This window comes from Candida albicans, chromosome 3 (genome assembly GCF_000182965.3).
Source record: "Candida albicans SC5314 chromosome 3, complete sequence".
Classification (NCBI taxonomy): domain Eukaryota; kingdom Fungi; phylum Ascomycota; class Pichiomycetes; order Serinales; family Debaryomycetaceae; genus Candida; species Candida albicans.
Window position 1 is genome coordinate 349,003 of NC_032091.1, and position 17,667 is coordinate 366,669.

Below are 17,667 nucleotides of genomic sequence, written 5' to 3' on the forward strand. Positions count from 1 at the left end.
TAATTCCCCAAAACAGGGCCCATAGATCTAGTTTTACCAGTAGCAGTACTGAAGTGCATACCTCATCCAGCATAGCAAGTACCAATAATCACCACCACAACAACAACAATAACAATAACAATAATAACGGTCAAATACAATCTTTTATGCACTTGAATCATTACCAGATATATTATAATTTATCATTGTCAAGCATTCAATTATGTAACTATTATCACATTTTGAATTTAACCAACACTTTAAATTATACAAATCTGAATGAATATAATTACGGAAACGAAGCTCAAGAACATCAAAAAATCTTATACATGCACCGAGCAATTACTTATTTTCAATTAATTAATGTTAGAAATAGTGACGCAGTAGATCCGGTTCAGGAATTATACGAGTTGCTATACAGTTGTGAGCGATACTATCTTGTTATGTCATCACATAATTATAACATCAATGTAACAAGAAACAATGACATTGTTTTGCAATTACGTTCAAACAAGTATCGAGGTAAAAGTTACACTTACGAGTTGATGAGATTTTTAGATTCAAAACACACGATAGATGAATTATGTTATAAATCCAATTTCAATGTTTTATTAAATTATACCAAACCAGTTTCTGGCTATTTCGAATTGAAAACAGAAATGAATAAACTTAATGCCACAGAGCCAATACATAAGATAATCCACAATATTGTTTTGTTCAAATTGTTGCTCATTAAACCATTAAATTTTGTTGAAACCAAACAAGAGATTGTGACAATTATTAGGAACTTAAACTTACTATTAGAAGAGAATGATAGTGATACGTTTAAAATAAAAATTTCCAATTATCAAATAATACAACCAATGCTACATTGTTTAAAAAGTTTTCTTGAAATTAAGCAAGTTGAAGTAAAACTTGGTACTCCACAATTGGATTTACAGGACCAAGTTTTGTTAGTTAGATTTAGCGAAAATTTGATTTTGCATTTCCCATTTTTCAATAATATCAATAAATTGATCAGAGCTCATAAAATTTTGAATAACTGGTTCCTTAATTTGAGTGAAATTAAAAAAGATGATTTGGAAGAACAAAATGAGAAGAACCAACAACAAGGCAAACTTCAAAGTTTACAACAACCAATTCAACCATCACCACAGCAACCACTAGCATCACTAGCACAACAACAACAACAGCCGCAAGAGCAACAACCACTGATGCTGCACAATTTGGAAAATGACTTACAGAACCAGATTCTCACGCCGACTCCCGATAGTTTTCTGATGAATTTCCCAATGCATAATTCAGTTCTGCATATGTCGCCCAATTTGAACCAAGTATCTCTGCAACAAAAAATTGCCAGTCAGATAAACTTGAATGAGTTATTAAGAGATCTTAATGGGACACCTTCATCTACTACAGATTTTATTAATCAATATAACAATTTCAAAGTTCCCGATACTTTAATATCCACAAACTCAAATCCAATAACTCAACACCAAGCGGATGACGAAGAAGAAGATGTAATAGACAATGAAGAAGATGATGCAGAAGATGATCAAGACCAGTTCTTTTCCATTGTGCCTCAAAATCAACATGGCCATAAATTTGCCAATCTTCAAGCCCCTCAACCAGTTTCTAATACAGGCTCCAACACGTTAAATAATGGCCCAGTTACAACGGCAACACCAAGTGGGGCAATTGGTGGTGGTGGCAACAATACTGGTAGTTTCCTTTCATTATTCAATGCTACTAATTTTGTGGATGATCAAACAGATGGTAATAATGGTGCTACTGGTGTTGGCAGCAGCTTTTTCAATTTGTATCAATTGAATAATTTGCCCGAAAAGTGATTGTGACAACCGAAATTTTATATATTGTTAAAAATAGTACCAAGGTACTAATCATGTGATTTGATTATAACAAGTGTACATGTCTAGAGATGATTTTAATGAATATACCTTTTTTATGTGTTGATAAGAAATATATGTTGGCAAGGGGACTTGGTTTTAAAATTGATGTAAAGAGTTGCTAAATCGCATTGGTAAAAGTTGTGGTTATTTCTGCTATGATGTCATAATATTTATTGTCTAGAATATAAATCTGAAAATGAGAGAATTTCCAGTAGACAACAGAGTTCTAAAAGAAAACCATAACTAGATAAAAGTTTATAGAATATACTCATCAGATAATCAACATGCAATTTGACAGTAAAGATAACTTGTAATTGATGTACAAAGTAGTGATAAGTTCTTATCGTGTGTGACAAGACGCCAATCCTACTTTTGTTTTGACAGAAACTATTCAAGAATTGTAAACAAAGTTGGCTTGCTCGGGCTAGTCATACCACCACTGGGAGTGAAGTGGTGGCAGCAATTAGCACCAAGAAGTGAGGGAGGGAAACAAACAACCAAAAAAACGGGGACCAGGTATATAGAGTGAAACTAGTGAGAGAGAGAGAGAATATTACCAGCAAGGGAAAAAACAAACAAAAAAAGAGAAAAAGAGAAAAAAAAAATTGAAAGAGAAAGAGAAAGAGGAAAAAAAAATCAACAACTTTCCAACGAAACAAAAATCAGGGCAAAAAAAAAGGACAACCATTTATTGTTGGAATCTTTTCATTATTAATTACTCTTTACACCTTTCTTTTTTTTTTTTTTTGTTTTTGCCTTCTCCCTATCTGGTCTATTGATTCATATATACATATTAACATACACATTTACATTTACACAAATACTTGCATTTATAAACAATAATGGATTTAGATACAGACGTGCCAATGGAAGACGTTGAGGAACAGCAACAGCAACAAGAACAATCTCTTTCGAAACAATCGGCTACAAAATCATTGACCAATCCTCAAGGCACTGGTGCCACTGCAACTTCATCAGCACAACAACAAAGAAAAGATCTAGACGGATCATCAATCAATCAATTAGATGTGTGGATTGAAAAATTGTCAAAGTGTGAGCCACTTTCCGAAACCGACGTCAAGAAATTATGTGATATGGCAGTTGAAGTGTTACAATTTGAAGAAAATGTTCAACCAGTACAAGTGCCAGTGACAATATGTGGTGATGTTCATGGTCAATTTCATGATTTGATGGAGTTGTTCAAAATCGGTGGACCTTGTCCGGACACCAACTATTTGTTTATGGGAGATTACGTTGATCGTGGATATTATTCAGTTGAAACTGTATCATACTTGGTTTGTATGAAAGTAAGATTCCCTAACAGAATCACTATTTTGAGAGGGAACCACGAATCTAGACAGATCACACAAGTTTACGGGTTTTACGACGAATGTTTAAGAAAATACGGATCAGCCACTGTTTGGAAGTTGTTTACTGATTTATTTGATTACTTCCCAATAACTGCATTAGTTGATAATAAAGTGTTTTGTTTGCATGGCGGGTTATCCCCAATGATTGAAACTATTGATCAAGTGAGAGAATTGAACAGAATTCAAGAAGTTCCCCACGAAGGGCCAATGTGTGATTTGTTGTGGTCTGATCCAGATGATAGAGGTGGCTGGGGTATTTCTCCAAGAGGAGCTGGTTTTACTTTTGGTCAAGACATTTCCGAGCAATTCAACCATACTAATGATTTAAGTCTTATTGCTAGAGCCCATCAATTGGTGATGGAAGGGTTCAGTTGGTCTCATCAAGAAAATGTTGTCACGATATTTTCAGCTCCAAACTATTGTTATAGATGTGGTAATCAAGCTGCAATCATGGAAGTTGATGAACAACATAATAGACAATTTTTACAATATGACCCAAGCGTTAGACCAGGAGAACCTACAGTAACAAGGAAGACTCCTGATTATTTCTTATGATGTTTTACACTAATTAATTTTTGTTTTGTTTTTGTTTACTTTTAGTTTTTTTTTTATTTAAATATCCAAACATGTGCTATTACTCCACAGTATTATTTCTAGTATTATTATTATTATTATTATTATCCATCATTTACATCTATATACTATAAATATGTTGACGCCTCTTCCTATATCTTTTCTGCTTTATTTTTTTGTTATGAGTTGTTTGGTATTAGCCATTTTTTTTCCCAATGGATTCTAATTTTTCTTCTTAGTTCTAGTTGTATAAATTCAGTTAATGATTGTTTTTTTTTGTCAGGTTTTGTTTTTATAATTGGTTGGCTAGGTAAATTTCAGCTTCAAATTCCATATTCTTATTTGTTATTAACCCCTTCAAGCTGTAGTATGTGCACATCAAGTTGTTGTTGTTGATCTCTGTCAAAACGGTATGGGTTGTGATATACTCAAAGATAACCGCACACGACATGATACGACATTAATGTGTGCGACATATTGATTATTTTTTCGTTCTTCGCTTCCAGCCAACCAGAGACAACAAAATTTATATTATGAAAGAAAGAACAGAACGGAAAAAAAAAAACGCAGTACTAATAAACTGTTTTATTCAGTTACGTTCAAGAACAACTTTCGATTGAATCTATTCCACATATTAAACCTACACATCTACTGTTGAACATATCTCAATGTTGAAATTATCAGCAAGACCAATAAGTAGATCAATAGGAGTCTTCTCCAGAAGATCGGTCTACACATCTGTTCTAGAATCCGATATCAATATTACCAAGAATGGTAAAGTCAATGTTGCTGTAGGTGCTGGCGGTCGTTCTTCCAGAACTGGGTACACAGCCACTGTATTTGGTGCATCTGGATTTTTGGGCCGTTATGTAACCTCCAAATTGGCTAGACACGGTACTACCACTATTGTCCCATTCAGAGATGATATGAAAAAAAGATTTTTGAAAGTCACTGGTGATTTGGGTGTTGTCAATTTTGTAGAAATTGATGCTCGTAATTTACAAAGTATTGAAGATTCAGTGGCCCATTCAGATATTGTTATCAATTGTATTGGTGTTGATTACGACACTAAAAACTTTAAAATGGCCGATGTTAACATTGCCTTGGCTGAAAGAATTGCTGAAGCCACTAAAAAAGCCAATGTTCCTCGTTATATTCATGTCTCATCATATAACGCCGATCCAAATTCAGAATCAGTATTCTATGCCACAAAGGGTATTGCTGAACAAGTTGTTAGAGACATTATCCCAGACACCACTATTGTAAGACCAGCACCAATGTATGGTAGAGAAGATTCATTATTAAACTATTTGGGACCAAAAGTTAAAATGTGGACTCCAAACAAAAACGCTAAAGAAGTTTGGCCAGTATATGTTTTAGATGTTGCTAGAGCTCTTGAGAGAATTGCTTATGATGATTCTACTGCTGGTCAAACATTTGAATTATACGGGCCAGAAAAAGTCACTTTCCAAGAAATCAGAAATATGATTCATGGTATAACTGAAAATTACGCCCAAGTAGGTCCATGGTCATATCAATTTGCTGATTATGCTATACCATTACCATTAGCTAAGGCCATTGCTAAAGTTCAACAATTGGTGTGGTGGAAATTAACTAACCCAGACCAAGTTCAAAGACTTGTCATAAACCAAAAGATTGATCCAAATGCTAAAACTTTCCATGATTTGGGTATTGATGATTTGACTAGATTACCAGATGTGTTATTCAGTTACGTCAAACAATGGAGACATCCATTAATTGCTCAAAAGGGGGCTCCAGGTAAGAAAGAATTAGAAAGATTAAGAGACGTCCAACATTTCACTCCATAGATGATATGATTATTTATAGTTTAAGTGTAAAGAGTTTATTTTTAAAAAGAATATATTCAGTAAACTAATAGTTAAAAAAAGGGAATAAAAGTAGAACAATGCAGCAATGTTTTTGAGGCTGAAATATAAATTCTGGAGATCTCCGAAGTTTAGACAACACCAAAAAAAAAAAGGAAAGGAACTATATAAAGGCAGAAAGATAATCTCCATTCTACCAATCTTAGTTTTTTTAAAGGTGAAGAATATTTTTTGTACATCTAGTTAATATGGCATTACCAACAATCGAATCGTTCAAAAAATTATCATCAGAAGATAAAAGACAAGTGCTTGATCATTTATTTGAGCCATGCAATACATTATCCAATTTTGTATTCATAAAAGTACTTCATCAACAATACAATACCTATCCAGAGTTTATAAACCTCGTTAGAAAAGAACTACTTGAATTTTTGAAACAAAGTGAAACCTTCCAATCCCAATATCAAGGTGAAATAAGCCCCGTGATAAATGAAATTATTTCCGCCCATCCCAGATTAGGTGAACCCAAAAAGGAAACCCTTTCAGTACATTCAAATAATGAACAGAAAACTTTGAATAATGATCCGGAAATTATCAAGAAATTAAAAGAGTTAAATGCTGCTTATGAGAAAACATTCCCAGGATTACGTTATGTTGTATTTGTCAATGGTAGAAGTAGACATGAAATAATGGATAATATGCAAAAAAGAATTGAACGAAATGATATAAATTTGGAAAGAGTAGAAGCATTTAATGCCATGTGTGATATTGCATTAGATAGAGCTAATAAATTAGGTATTAAATTGTAACTTGATTAATATAGAAGAATATTAAAAAAGATTGTATGAAATTTTTCTTATCAATAGAAAAGGCTGGTGAGGGAGGTGTGTCGTTGTAAGCAAAAATAAAATAAATAACACAAGAGACACGACCTTCGATTAATCACTAACAATAATAAATAATAATAAATTATTTATGGAATAAAGATTAAGTTCGACAAATTGTGCGAAGTAAAAAAATTGATTATGGAATTTCAATTTTGTTGTTGTTGAAGGTCTACAGAAAAATTAAATTAAAAAAAAACTACTTTTACAACAAAACGTTGTCAAATTTATCTATTACATATTACAATTAATTCTACAGCTTTTTGTAAGCTAAATATTTATTTCTTATTTAATACATCAATTTTACAATGGTATGTTTCAATATTTCAATTATCTAATTGGTTATTCCAAGAATTTGAATTACTAACAGTACTTTTTTCATTTTCAGGCCGGAGCTTTAGAAAATGCAACAAAGGAAATTAAACGTCTTTCATTAGAAGACACCCATGAATCCCAATATGGACAAATCTATTCTGTCTCAGGTCCAGTTGTGGTTGCAGAAAACATGATTGGATGTGCAATGTATGAATTAGTCAAAGTTGGTCATGATAATTTGGTTGGTGAAGTCATTAGAATTAATGGCGATAAGGCCACTATCCAAGTTTATGAAGAAACTGCCGGTGTCACTGTTGGTGACCCGGTTTTAAGAACTGGTAAACCATTATCTGTTGAGTTGGGTCCAGGGTTAATGGAAACTATTTATGATGGTATTCAAAGACCATTGAAGGCAATTAAAGATGAATCCCAATCCATTTATATTCCAAGAGGTATTGATGTTCCAGCTTTATCAAGAACTACTCAATATGATTTCACTCCTGGTAAATTGAAAGTAGGTGACCATATTACTGGTGGTGATATTTTCGGGTCTATTTACGAAAATTCTTTGTTAGATGATCATAAAATCTTGTTGCCACCAAGAGCTAGAGGGACTATTACATCTATTGCTGAATCTGGTTCTTACAATGTTGAAGATACTGTTTTAGAAGTTGAATTTGATGGGAAAAAACACAAATACTCCATGATGCACACCTGGCCGGTGAGAGTTCCAAGACCAGTTGCTGAAAAATTAAGTGCTGATTATCCATTGTTGACTGGTCAAAGAGTTTTGGATTCTTTATTTCCATGTGTCCAAGGTGGTACCACTTGTATTCCTGGTGCCTTTGGTTGTGGTAAAACTGTTATTTCACAATCATTATCGAAATTCTCCAATTCAGATGTTATTATTTATGTTGGTTGTGGTGAACGTGGTAATGAGATGGCTGAAGTTTTAATGGAATTCCCAGAATTATACACTGAAATATCCGGTAGAAAAGAACCAATTATGAAACGTACCACTTTAGTTGCCAACACATCTAATATGCCGGTCGCTGCTAGAGAAGCTTCTATTTACACTGGTATTACTTTAGCTGAATATTTCAGAGATCAAGGTAAGAATGTGTCTATGATTGCTGATTCTTCATCACGTTGGGCCGAAGCATTGAGAGAAATCTCTGGTAGATTGGGAGAAATGCCGGCTGATCAAGGTTTCCCTGCTTACTTGGGTGCCAAATTGGCTTCTTTCTATGAACGTGCTGGTAAAGCCACTGCTTTGGGATCTCCAGATAGAATTGGTTCAGTTTCTATTGTTGCTGCTGTTTCACCAGCTGGTGGTGATTTCTCTGACCCAGTTACTACTGCCACTTTGGGTATTACCCAAGTGTTCTGGGGTTTAGATAAAAAATTGGCTCAAAGAAAACATTTCCCATCTATCAACACTAGTGTTTCATATTCCAAATATACCAATGTTTTGAACAAATATTATGATTCCAATTATCCAGAATTTGCTCAATTGAGAGACAAAATTAGAGAAATTTTGTCTAATGCTGAAGAATTGGAACAAGTTGTGCAATTGGTTGGTAAATCTGCTTTATCAGATTCCGATAAGATTACATTAGATGTTGCCACATTAATCAAAGAAGACTTTTTACAACAAAATGGTTATTCTTCTTATGATGCATTCTGTCCAATTTGGAAAACTTTTGATATGATGAGAGCATTTATTTCATATTATGATGAAGCCCAAAAAGCCGTTGCTAATGGTGCTCAATGGTCAAAATTAGCTGAAAGTACTAGTGATGTTAAACATTCTGTTTCATCAGCTAAATTTTTTGAACCATCAAGAGGTCAAAAAGAAGGTGAAAAAGAATTTAGTGAATTATTATCCACTATTTCTGAAAGGTTTGCCGAAGCTTCTGAATAGAGAGGTAGTTTGTCTTTTTGATTATTTTATTACTATAACTGTCATCATCATCATCTTCATCATCATGGTCTAGGTCCATTACAAGTGAGCCCATCCCTCCTCCACCTTGTTTTTTTTTCTTTTTTTCATTATTATTAGTTTTCCATTTATTTTAGTTCTTAGAAAACATTATGTACTAAAGAGCTTTTTTGCTTATGTACAAAACAAAAAATTGTCAATAAAATATATAAATACACGTATTCTAAAAAGAACAGAAACTCTTTTGATATTCTTTTGTATATTATATATATTTTTTTTTTAACATAACTCAACGAAAGAATCACTGACGATTTTCCCTATATCCCAACATCCTTGAAAACAACTAGTTAAAAAATTATCAGCACCATTTAATAAATCTCTAACTTCATCATCAAATGAATTAATGATTTCATCATTACGTCTAACTATTGAATCTTGATTTTCCTTATTATTAAAATTCAATTGAAATTCATTTATAGGAATTCCTCTTGGTGTATATATTGGTTGTGGTGTAGCATCATATGGTTCATTTTGATTAATTGACACTTCTCTACCATCATCACCACCACTACCACTAATAATTGTTCCTGTTCCTATTACTGTGCCAGTTTCAATAGTGTTGGTATTTGTATTTGTATTTGTATCGGTAGATTTATTAGAAGAATTTTGAATAAGTCCATTATTTTCAATGATTTGTGATTCGGGTTTTTTCAATTTAAACCAATTAGAAACTGATTGTAAAAAAGTTTTTTTAGGTAATCCATAATTATCTTGTTGAAATGGATGTAAACCAGATAATATAGCATTATTATTATGTTGAGAATCCAGTGGACGAAATCTATTATATCTATCTTCAGCAAATTCATAAAATGCATCACGACGATTGAATCCTGATGTTAATGATGATTGTCTCTGTCGTTGTGGTCTTTGTAACAGTGTCTGTCTTTGTTGTTGACTATGTTGTTGTTGACGCGGATTGCGTAATGGATAGTATAAATCAGCTTCATAAGGAGGATAATGTGGTGAAATTATACTGGAATGGAATGGTGATTGTGAAGTTGATTGCAGGGTGATTTCAAATGAACTTGGTGAGATATTAGGAAGTTGAATATTTGTTGGTGATAAAAGATTCATAGGACCTAATGTTTGAATAAGCTTTGGTGATGGCTGTTGTTGTTGTTGATGATGTTTGGTATTCTCATATTGCATTGGCCTAGCTGGAGAAGTTAACGGCAATGTGATTGACTTTAATTCTTTATCATCCAAAGGCAAGCTTTTTGAAGTTAAATTCAATGAGTTTACCCTTGAATTAATCATTAGTGGTTATTGAAGGCTTAGATGTTTTAATTGTGTTTATGAGTTGCAAAAAAAAAAAAATAGAATCTCATACATTTTTAACAGGATATGATTGCAGTCGGTTTTTTTTGTATTTTTTTGCAACAGTAGTTCCACAAACATGGAGTTCATTTACAACAATTTATATTCGGTTCTCTTTCATCAGCGTTAAAATAATAGCTTGATAATATCAATTGATAGAAAACTGATTTAAAAAATATCGTTTGGTTTCCTATTATTACTACTGTTGATAATAACTTGTTCTTGCTCTACACTTGATGTAATGTTTGCATCTTTGATCCAATTGAAAACTGACTCTTTCGTGTACTATTTTCAAATTATGGAACAAATGAATAAAAAAGATGAATAGATGCGTGTGAGCGTATATGAGCGTTTATAGTCGTGTAGTATGGTTAACATATATATTACTACTATAACGTGTTGTAATTGGGTTCTTGCCTACCTCGTCCGCCTTCTATACCCGACCCAAATTACACCTGGGGAAATCTACTTATTTATATACTATTATTCTCGACATTTCGCACCACGTTTACTGCCCGGCGTCACCGGCTCCCCGCTCTCTGCTCTGATATTTCCGGGTACATTGCATTTTCCCGTTGTCGTAGGATATTCATCCTCGGCACTACCTAACGCAGTCTAGGTGTGTCTCTTCAGAATAAAAAAGAAAAAAAAATTTAATCAATAAGAACAACAGAGATTTATCAATTGAACAACAACAGATTAACTCCTCCTCAATCAGGAGGAGAATCAGTTCTGTCACCTACAAGATTAGTTTATAATTGCTATTCTACTGGCTGACAGTTTTGGATATATCACTACCCCAGCAAAATTACATTTGATCCATTCTCCAGATGAATTTTATGCCACCGTTATTTCGTTGTTTACAGGGTTGAACTTTCCAACCACTACCGCTGTCAATTTCATTGAACATGAAAATCCCGCCGTTACCGACGAGCCAGAACAGGTTTATGATCAGGATTCTGATGACGAAGAAGTCGAATTGGCTTATATCCGTCGTTTTAATAATCAGAATAGGAAACCAAAGCCCAAATTTAATTACCAATCCAATGATTATCCACTGGCTAATCACAACCGATCATCCTACCAACAACAGCCATATAATCAACGGGGTAATTACCAAAATTCTACCAACCCTTTCTATCAACGTAACAACAACTTCCGATATCAATCGAAGAATAACAATTTCAACTCTTCTAAGAAGTTCAATCCAATACGGAACAATTACAGACCTCAAAACCAACCTCTGGTTTATAAGATAGAAATGCCAACACTGGACGCACCAGAAGAAAATGAATCAGAACACTTTAACATTAACTTATTGGATACATCAAGCGATAATGTTTTCACTGAGACACCAGAGCCTATTGCGAGGCATCGTACCTCCTCCCACAATTCATTCTATTAAAATGGGCAATCTCAAGGTCCTTTTGGATAGCGGTGCTGACGCTAATTTTGCGCCAGAAAAGATAAAGCTATACTTCCCAGATTCGATTGTTGAACCACTTCATCCACCTGTCCACGCCAACATGGCAAATCAAACACGACAACACATTACACACACTGCCACAATCTGTCTACCATCTCCATTTAATTTCTCACTTAAGTTTTACTTACTTGCAGGATTACAGAAATTAATAATAGGAAAACCAACACTTAGACTTTTATCATACACAATCGATAAAACTGGCGAATACCTAACCATCAACAACAAAAGAACCAACATTACCAATCTTCACCAACCTATACAAATCCATTTATCAAATGTTGACACAACTGCACACACCATTATCCATTATCTTACCACAAAATATTCACAATTAGTAAGTGAGACAGCTAGACCACCTAGCGAGCGTTCGTATAAGTACAGTATCTCACTCGATACCGACCAAATCATTCAGAGTAAGCCATATTTTCTTACTCACCAGGAGAAACTCATAGTCGATAAATTCATAGATGAAAATTTAAAAAGTGGGATTATAGAACGAGTTCCACATAACGATTCCATACATTTATCTCCGACTTTTATTGTCCATCAACTGAATAAACAACAACGAGTTGTTGTCGACAACAACTTAAGAATAATGTTTTTCTGTTTAATTGGTACCGATAAGTTGAATTTAGTTTTGTATTATTGAGAAGTTGAGTTCAAGTATACCCTTAGGGAAATCTTATCTTTTAGCTTTAAATAATGATAATAAAATAAGTTAATATGTATGAATTCTATACTATAGTGTAGTTTAATAAGTAAAAAGTTGACAATTCTAAAAAAGTAAAACTATGTAAGAGAAAAGAAGATTGTTGGACATTTAAATATATTTATAATAAATTAATAGATTGCAGATCTTTGGTTTTAGGGTTGTTAATTCGCGCACATAACACACCAAACGACAAATTATTGAGAGGGGTTTTATATAGTAAAGCAATTAACATCATCAACATCACAGCCCCCACCACTTTACTCGCAATTCAACTCTACAATATCAATGGTTCTTCATTTTTTTTTTTTTGTAAAAAAAATTTTATTTATATATATTATTTCGGACATTTACATATCTTATTCGTTAAACTTTAAATATATGAAAACGGTTTTGAAATTTTTGAATACAATTTCGTGTTAAAGAGTCTAGCATCATATAAAACCAAAGCGACCAATAAAAAAAATGAAATCAAACGAACCATAATATAATATAATAGTATATATATAAAAAACCCACTTTTTCAAAGCATCAATTAATTAATTAATTAATCAATCAATCCATTTATTTATTTATTTATTAATTTATTTATTTATTTATTTATTACCTTTAAATATAATTTCACACAAAATAAAAAAAATTCTTCAATAGCAGAATTAGGATAACAAATTTTCAATTGGTGTTTTATTGAAATGAAATGAATTTTAAATAAAACTTATAATGGTTTATTTCAAATCATATATAATTGATCAAACTCTGTCCGATTACTTGGATCTAGCTCTAACCTTCCGTCTCTTTCTCTTTAATCTTCTAACTCTCTTTTTTCTCCACTTATCTCTCATGTTGAAATACTAGTGTTTTGGTAAAGAAGAAAAGAAGAAGAAAAAGAAGAAGAAGAAGAAGAAGAGGAAAAGAGAGGAAAGAAAAAAAATAAGACGAGGAGAAATAAATTGTTGAGAAACGATCACTCAATCAGTTTGGTTTCTCTGGCTCTCACACACACACACACACAGAATAGAAAAAAAAAAATTATAGTGCGAGTTTATGTGTAATAATTATGGTTACCCGGATATAAATCACGTGCAAACAATTAGGGTTATGCCCTAATGCAAATGATTTGTTTGTTATCATTACCAGGATTAGACTGTGGTAGTCAACAATAAACACAATTGTATTTGAATATACTGTTTGTAATTTAACTATGTACAATATTAAAAAAAAAAAAAAGAATCCAACACTACTCAACTTGATCTTCTACTTTAATATCCCTATTTAATCGTTTTGTTTCTTGTTTCAAAGCTTTCAATAAATCTTCTTTTAAATTAGTCAATTCAAATTTTTCAACAATTTGATTAATGGTATCTTCATTAATAATCACAGTTTCTTCATCATCTTCAATTGGATCTTGTAACAAATTAGGATTGTTATGTTGTAAATACAATTGATTCAATCCTTCAATTTCTTTAAAAGTTATATGTAAAGTATCATTAACAGTAGATTGATTAGCAATTTCTGGATCACCACCTTTTTTCGTTTCCAAAAGATAATTCAAATGTTGAAGTCCAAGTAATGCCTTAATATTACAATATAATCTATAAGCCAAATAAAACCCGGGTACATTAGGTAATATGGGAACAAGAGCAAATGGTAAAGTGATTGGTATTCCAATGGCACATAAAATCGCTTGATTCTTGTGTTTCTTTTTGTTTTCTTCTTCAAATGAATATAATTGATTTAAAATCACTGAAGGATTTTGGAATTGAGGATGATATAATGGAATTGGTTTTAATTGGTCGGTACTAATTTTTAAATCATCTACTTGTGCTTGAACAATTTTATGGACTGGCATTTGATCACTACTGTCACTACCACTTTGGTCTTTATTGCCCTCAGTAAAATGAGATGATTCTTCATTGATTTCTCTAATCATTGTTGCCTTGGTGGGGAAAGATTTTAGACAATTTTCTTCATAAGGAATAGTATCGAGTAATTTTTTAATAAATGATACGACTTTTTGATTGACACTTTGTTTTGAATTGGTTAATTTAGACCATCCTTTAGATGCCAAATTGATTAATTTGTTTTCTAATTTGTAAATTAAAGGGATATTGGCCAATTGTTTGGGACTTAAAGTTGAAGGTCTGTGATTACAATAAATGTAAGATTTAGAAGTAGTAATGGGGATAGAAATGACATATATTGAGTTTTTGTTAGGTAATTGTGATATTGGAGTGGTGGCGGTGGTGGTGGTGGTGGTTGATCTAGAAGATTGAAATCTTCGACATGTGATTATACTTGGACGATATAGCAGATGATATTTCTGGATCAGATGGGTAGTTATCATTGATGATTATTAATAACAAAGCAAGCAAAAAACAAATGATATTAATGATAAATGTAGATTATCTTCAATTTATGTATAGTAGTGATGTATAATTTTGGATTTTTAATTTAAACTTTGAATTATTGTTAGTAAGGAATTCAGTCTAAGGAAGGGAATTGAAATATTTCACTTCAAAGAATAATAATGGAGTTTAGTAGTAATGGAAATGTTGGCAATAGAAAATTAAAAAAAAAAAAAACAAATGGGGGAAAGGAAAAATATAAAAAAAAAAATTGCAATGGATTTCAAAAGAAATTCATAAAACTTATCAAATAGTGAAATTGATAATTTTACTTTTGGTTAATTGAAATTGAAATTGAAATTGAAATTTTATTTATCAATCAATTTTTGATGATTGCTAAGTGTGACGTAAAAATTGCCTAACTGGGGCTCCCATGAGAAATTTGCAACACCACGGGTAGGAAGAAAGAGAGTGAGAATTAGCAACACAAACTATGCTAAGTTACTAAGTGTCAATACAAAAGTTTAAGCAACATATCCTGTTTCCATAAATCGAATATATGAAACTTTTATACTTGATTAACGTCACCATGTTGTGAACAATCAAGTCAAATTGGTTTTATTGATGTTGTCGCAAATCAATACAGATTATACTGGAATGTTGATGAGTATCAATTTAAAAAGATCATACCACGAGAACGTATCAAGGTTAAATGTATGCTTTTTTTGAATTGGTTAGCAGTATTAGCAACAGAGTTAGAGTTGAATGGTGTTTTTGAGTTGTTAAATGATGATGGTGGTTGCATGGAATTTAATTGGGTTGTCTCACTGGACAACAACAGAGAAAAGACAAACTAAATTTGAGTTTTTAAAGTTTTCGTTCGCTACCTCCACCAACTACTGCAACCTCGTTTTATACGGGTGTGGGTGGGTAAGTAAGTAGGAAGTGGCGGCGGGGAGTAAACGGGTGAATGTGTGTGTGTGTGTGGGGGGGGAAGGGCAAAGAGCAATGATCCAGAACGAGAAATAGCAACCGAGAAGAAGAAGAACAAAAGAAGAACAAAAATGACCAACAAACATAAACGATTAAATTGAGAGAAGAAGAAAAATGCGAGACCCAGCAATAAAAGAAGCAGAAAAGTAGAAAAGCAGAAAAACAGAAAAGCAGTAAAAACAAAATAGGCAAATTGCTAATTGTTAATTGTTAATTGAAAAAGCGAAAACAATAAATCAACAATTCAACACACACACAAACAATTTTTTTTTAAAAAAAAAGTTAATAATAATAATACTATAATACTATAATACTACTACTATTACCACTACTACTAATTATACATATAAAGACACGAGGTATAATTCAAAGGAAAAAAAAAATAAAATATAATTAAATTGGTTCTTATTTTATTTTTATTTATCAGTGTTTATTCATATTTATTTTTGAATTATTTTTTTCTTTTTTTTTTTTAATTTAAAATTATAACAGACTAAACTCCATACCCTTCATCAATGACAGAAGACGACGATAAACAAACAAATTATTTTGAGTCTCATCCCGGCACAACTAGAAATCACAGTACACCATCACCTTCCACATTAGATGAACATCAATCCAATGCTGAATCGGTGGATATTCCTCTTGATCCATTTTCCCATATAGTTATCAACTCATACAGCCACAAAGCCAATGTAGTGCCTCCATACGTTCTAGATACTTTATCCAAAGCATACCATAGAAATCATTTACATCAAACCAACACTAATATATCTGACCAAGTTACTTCAAAGACGTTAACTTTCGAAACCGATGCCGACAAACTGAATACGGTGTATAGTGGAATTGTCCATGATCCTTATATACGAGCTATGGATGGGAATTGGTTTAAATTTATGCAATCTATTCGACACCAAACGGCTTATACCCATGATAAAATTGCCTATGACCCAGAATTACTCAAAGAATATGATCTCAATGGAACTTGGGGAGGAGATGAACGATTAAAAAATGAATTTGTTAATAATATAAATAATGGTGGTAGTATCACTGATTCTGAAAAACGAGGGGTTTTCGGGTTTTTTGGTAAAGAAAAAGGTGAAAATGATACTCGTATGAGATCAACTGCTGGTTATTGGATGGGTGAAAATCGATCTCAATTAAAACCAACTTTGAAAAAAATATTTTTGTTTAATCCATTAGTTCCATTGTTTTTACGTGTATTGATTATTGTATTCTGTGCTATTGCATTGGCATTAGCTGGATCGATATTTATTTTTTCGAAAAGAGACTATGAAGGACATAAAGTGGAACAACAACCAAGTACTATAATGGCATTGGTAGTACAATCGTGTGCCTTGGTTTATGTGATATACATTGCTTATGATGAGTATACAGGTAAACCATTGGGATTAAGAGAACCAATGAGTAAAATGAGGTTAATTTTATTGGATTTATTATTCATTATTTTTTCATCAGCCAATTTATCATTGGCATTTAATACCATGAATGACGATGAATGGGTTTGTAAAGCGAATAAAACTCCTGGATTAGCTGATATTGGTGTTGCCTTCCCGACAATTGGATCAATTTGTCGAAGACAAAGAGCGTTATCATCATTTTTATTTATGGTGCTTGTATTGTGGGTCATTACATTTACAGTTAGTTTGTTAAGAGTTATTGATAGAGTGAATACTCCAGGACCCAGAAATGTATAGAGAGCTTTGATTGTTTTTTATTTTGTAATAATGGTAGGTTTATTATAAAATTTTCTTTTATAGAAAGATAAGATAAGATAAAATAAAACAAGATAGAAAAGGTTTTTAAAAGAAGCATATGTAAGATTAAGTTTAAGGTTGTAGGTTGTTTTGGTGAAGTTGAGTGGTTTAGTCATTCTCTCACCGCATTGTTATGGGGACGGTCCTTCCAAAAGATCT

General features: G+C 32.5%; 11 protein-coding genes across 11 annotated transcripts in view, besides 1 other annotated feature; 9 read left to right on the top strand and 2 right to left on the bottom strand. All coding sequences in view use genetic code 12, as the record gives it.

Moving 5' to 3' along the window:
• ZCF7 (Zcf7p) overlaps positions 1 to 25 on the top strand; it is a gene marked incomplete at both ends in the record, with an annotated part of 1,350 nt that extends 1,325 nt beyond the window's left edge. Inside the window, one exon of the mRNA XM_716669.2 lies at positions 1 to 25. This exon is cut by the window's left edge and continues 1,325 nt beyond it. Within this exon, the coding sequence (XP_721762.2) occupies positions 1 to 25 (25 nt within the window).
• Positions 26 to 146: 121 nt separating this feature from the next.
• Positions 147 to 1,829, top strand: CAALFM_C301590WA (uncharacterized protein; the record flags this gene model as incomplete). The annotated part of the gene is made up of 1 exon (XM_716668.2): positions 147 to 1,829. One exon carries the CDS (start codon positions 147 to 149, stop codon positions 1,827 to 1,829), a length of 1,683 nt encoding a protein of 560 aa, XP_721761.2.
• Positions 1,830 to 2,731: 902 nt separating this feature from the next.
• Positions 2,732 to 3,814, top strand: PPH21 (phosphoprotein phosphatase 2A catalytic subunit; the record flags this gene model as incomplete). The annotated part of the gene is made up of 1 exon (XM_716667.1): positions 2,732 to 3,814. The coding sequence occupies one exon, from the start codon at positions 2,732 to 2,734 to the stop codon at positions 3,812 to 3,814; it is 1,083 nt and encodes a 360-aa protein (XP_721760.1).
• Positions 3,815 to 4,500: 686 nt separating this feature from the next.
• On the top strand, positions 4,501 to 5,661 carry CAALFM_C301610WA (uncharacterized protein; the record flags this gene model as incomplete). Its single annotated transcript, XM_716666.2, has 1 exon — positions 4,501 to 5,661. One exon carries the CDS (start codon positions 4,501 to 4,503, stop codon positions 5,659 to 5,661), a length of 1,161 nt encoding a protein of 386 aa, XP_721759.2.
• Positions 5,662 to 5,927: 266 nt separating this feature from the next.
• CAALFM_C301620WA (uncharacterized protein) lies at positions 5,928 to 6,488 on the top strand (the record flags this gene model as incomplete). The annotated part of the gene is made up of 1 exon (XM_716665.2): positions 5,928 to 6,488. The coding sequence occupies one exon, from the start codon at positions 5,928 to 5,930 to the stop codon at positions 6,486 to 6,488; it is 561 nt and encodes a 186-aa protein (XP_721758.2).
• Positions 6,489 to 6,871: 383 nt separating this feature from the next.
• On the top strand, positions 6,872 to 8,802 carry TFP1 (H(+)-transporting V1 sector ATPase subunit A; the record flags this gene model as incomplete). Its single annotated transcript, XM_019475286.1, has 2 exons — positions 6,872 to 6,874; positions 6,952 to 8,802. 2 exons carry the CDS (start codon positions 6,872 to 6,874, stop codon positions 8,800 to 8,802), a joined length of 1,854 nt encoding a protein of 617 aa, XP_019330831.1.
• A 297-nt stretch (positions 8,803 to 9,099) lies between these two features.
• On the bottom strand, positions 9,100 to 10,029 carry CAALFM_C301640CA (uncharacterized protein; the record flags this gene model as incomplete). Its single annotated transcript, XM_716663.2, has 1 exon — positions 9,100 to 10,029. The coding sequence occupies one exon, from the start codon at positions 10,027 to 10,029 to the stop codon at positions 9,100 to 9,102; it is 930 nt and encodes a 309-aa protein (XP_721756.2).
• Positions 10,030 to 10,518: 489 nt separating this feature from the next.
• Positions 10,519 to 10,829: a long terminal repeat ((vau-3a) Long terminal repeat (LTR); about 300 bp long).
• A 276-nt stretch (positions 10,830 to 11,105) lies between these two features.
• CAALFM_C301660WA (uncharacterized protein) lies at positions 11,106 to 11,456 on the top strand (the record flags this gene model as incomplete). Its single annotated transcript, XM_716662.1, has 1 exon — positions 11,106 to 11,456. One exon carries the CDS (start codon positions 11,106 to 11,108, stop codon positions 11,454 to 11,456), a length of 351 nt encoding a protein of 116 aa, XP_721755.1.
• Positions 11,457 to 11,534: 78 nt separating this feature from the next.
• CAALFM_C301670WA (uncharacterized protein) lies at positions 11,535 to 12,332 on the top strand (the record flags this gene model as incomplete). Its single annotated transcript, XM_716661.2, has 1 exon — positions 11,535 to 12,332. The coding sequence occupies one exon, from the start codon at positions 11,535 to 11,537 to the stop codon at positions 12,330 to 12,332; it is 798 nt and encodes a 265-aa protein (XP_721754.2).
• A 1,297-nt stretch (positions 12,333 to 13,629) lies between these two features.
• Positions 13,630 to 14,736, bottom strand: CAALFM_C301680CA (uncharacterized protein; the record flags this gene model as incomplete). Its single annotated transcript, XM_716660.2, has 1 exon — positions 13,630 to 14,736. One exon carries the CDS (start codon positions 14,734 to 14,736, stop codon positions 13,630 to 13,632), a length of 1,107 nt encoding a protein of 368 aa, XP_721753.2.
• Positions 14,737 to 16,245: 1,509 nt separating this feature from the next.
• On the top strand, positions 16,246 to 17,448 carry CAALFM_C301690WA (uncharacterized protein; the record flags this gene model as incomplete). Its single annotated transcript, XM_716659.2, has 1 exon — positions 16,246 to 17,448. The coding sequence occupies one exon, from the start codon at positions 16,246 to 16,248 to the stop codon at positions 17,446 to 17,448; it is 1,203 nt and encodes a 400-aa protein (XP_721752.2).
• Positions 17,449 to 17,667: the final 219 nt, after the last annotated feature.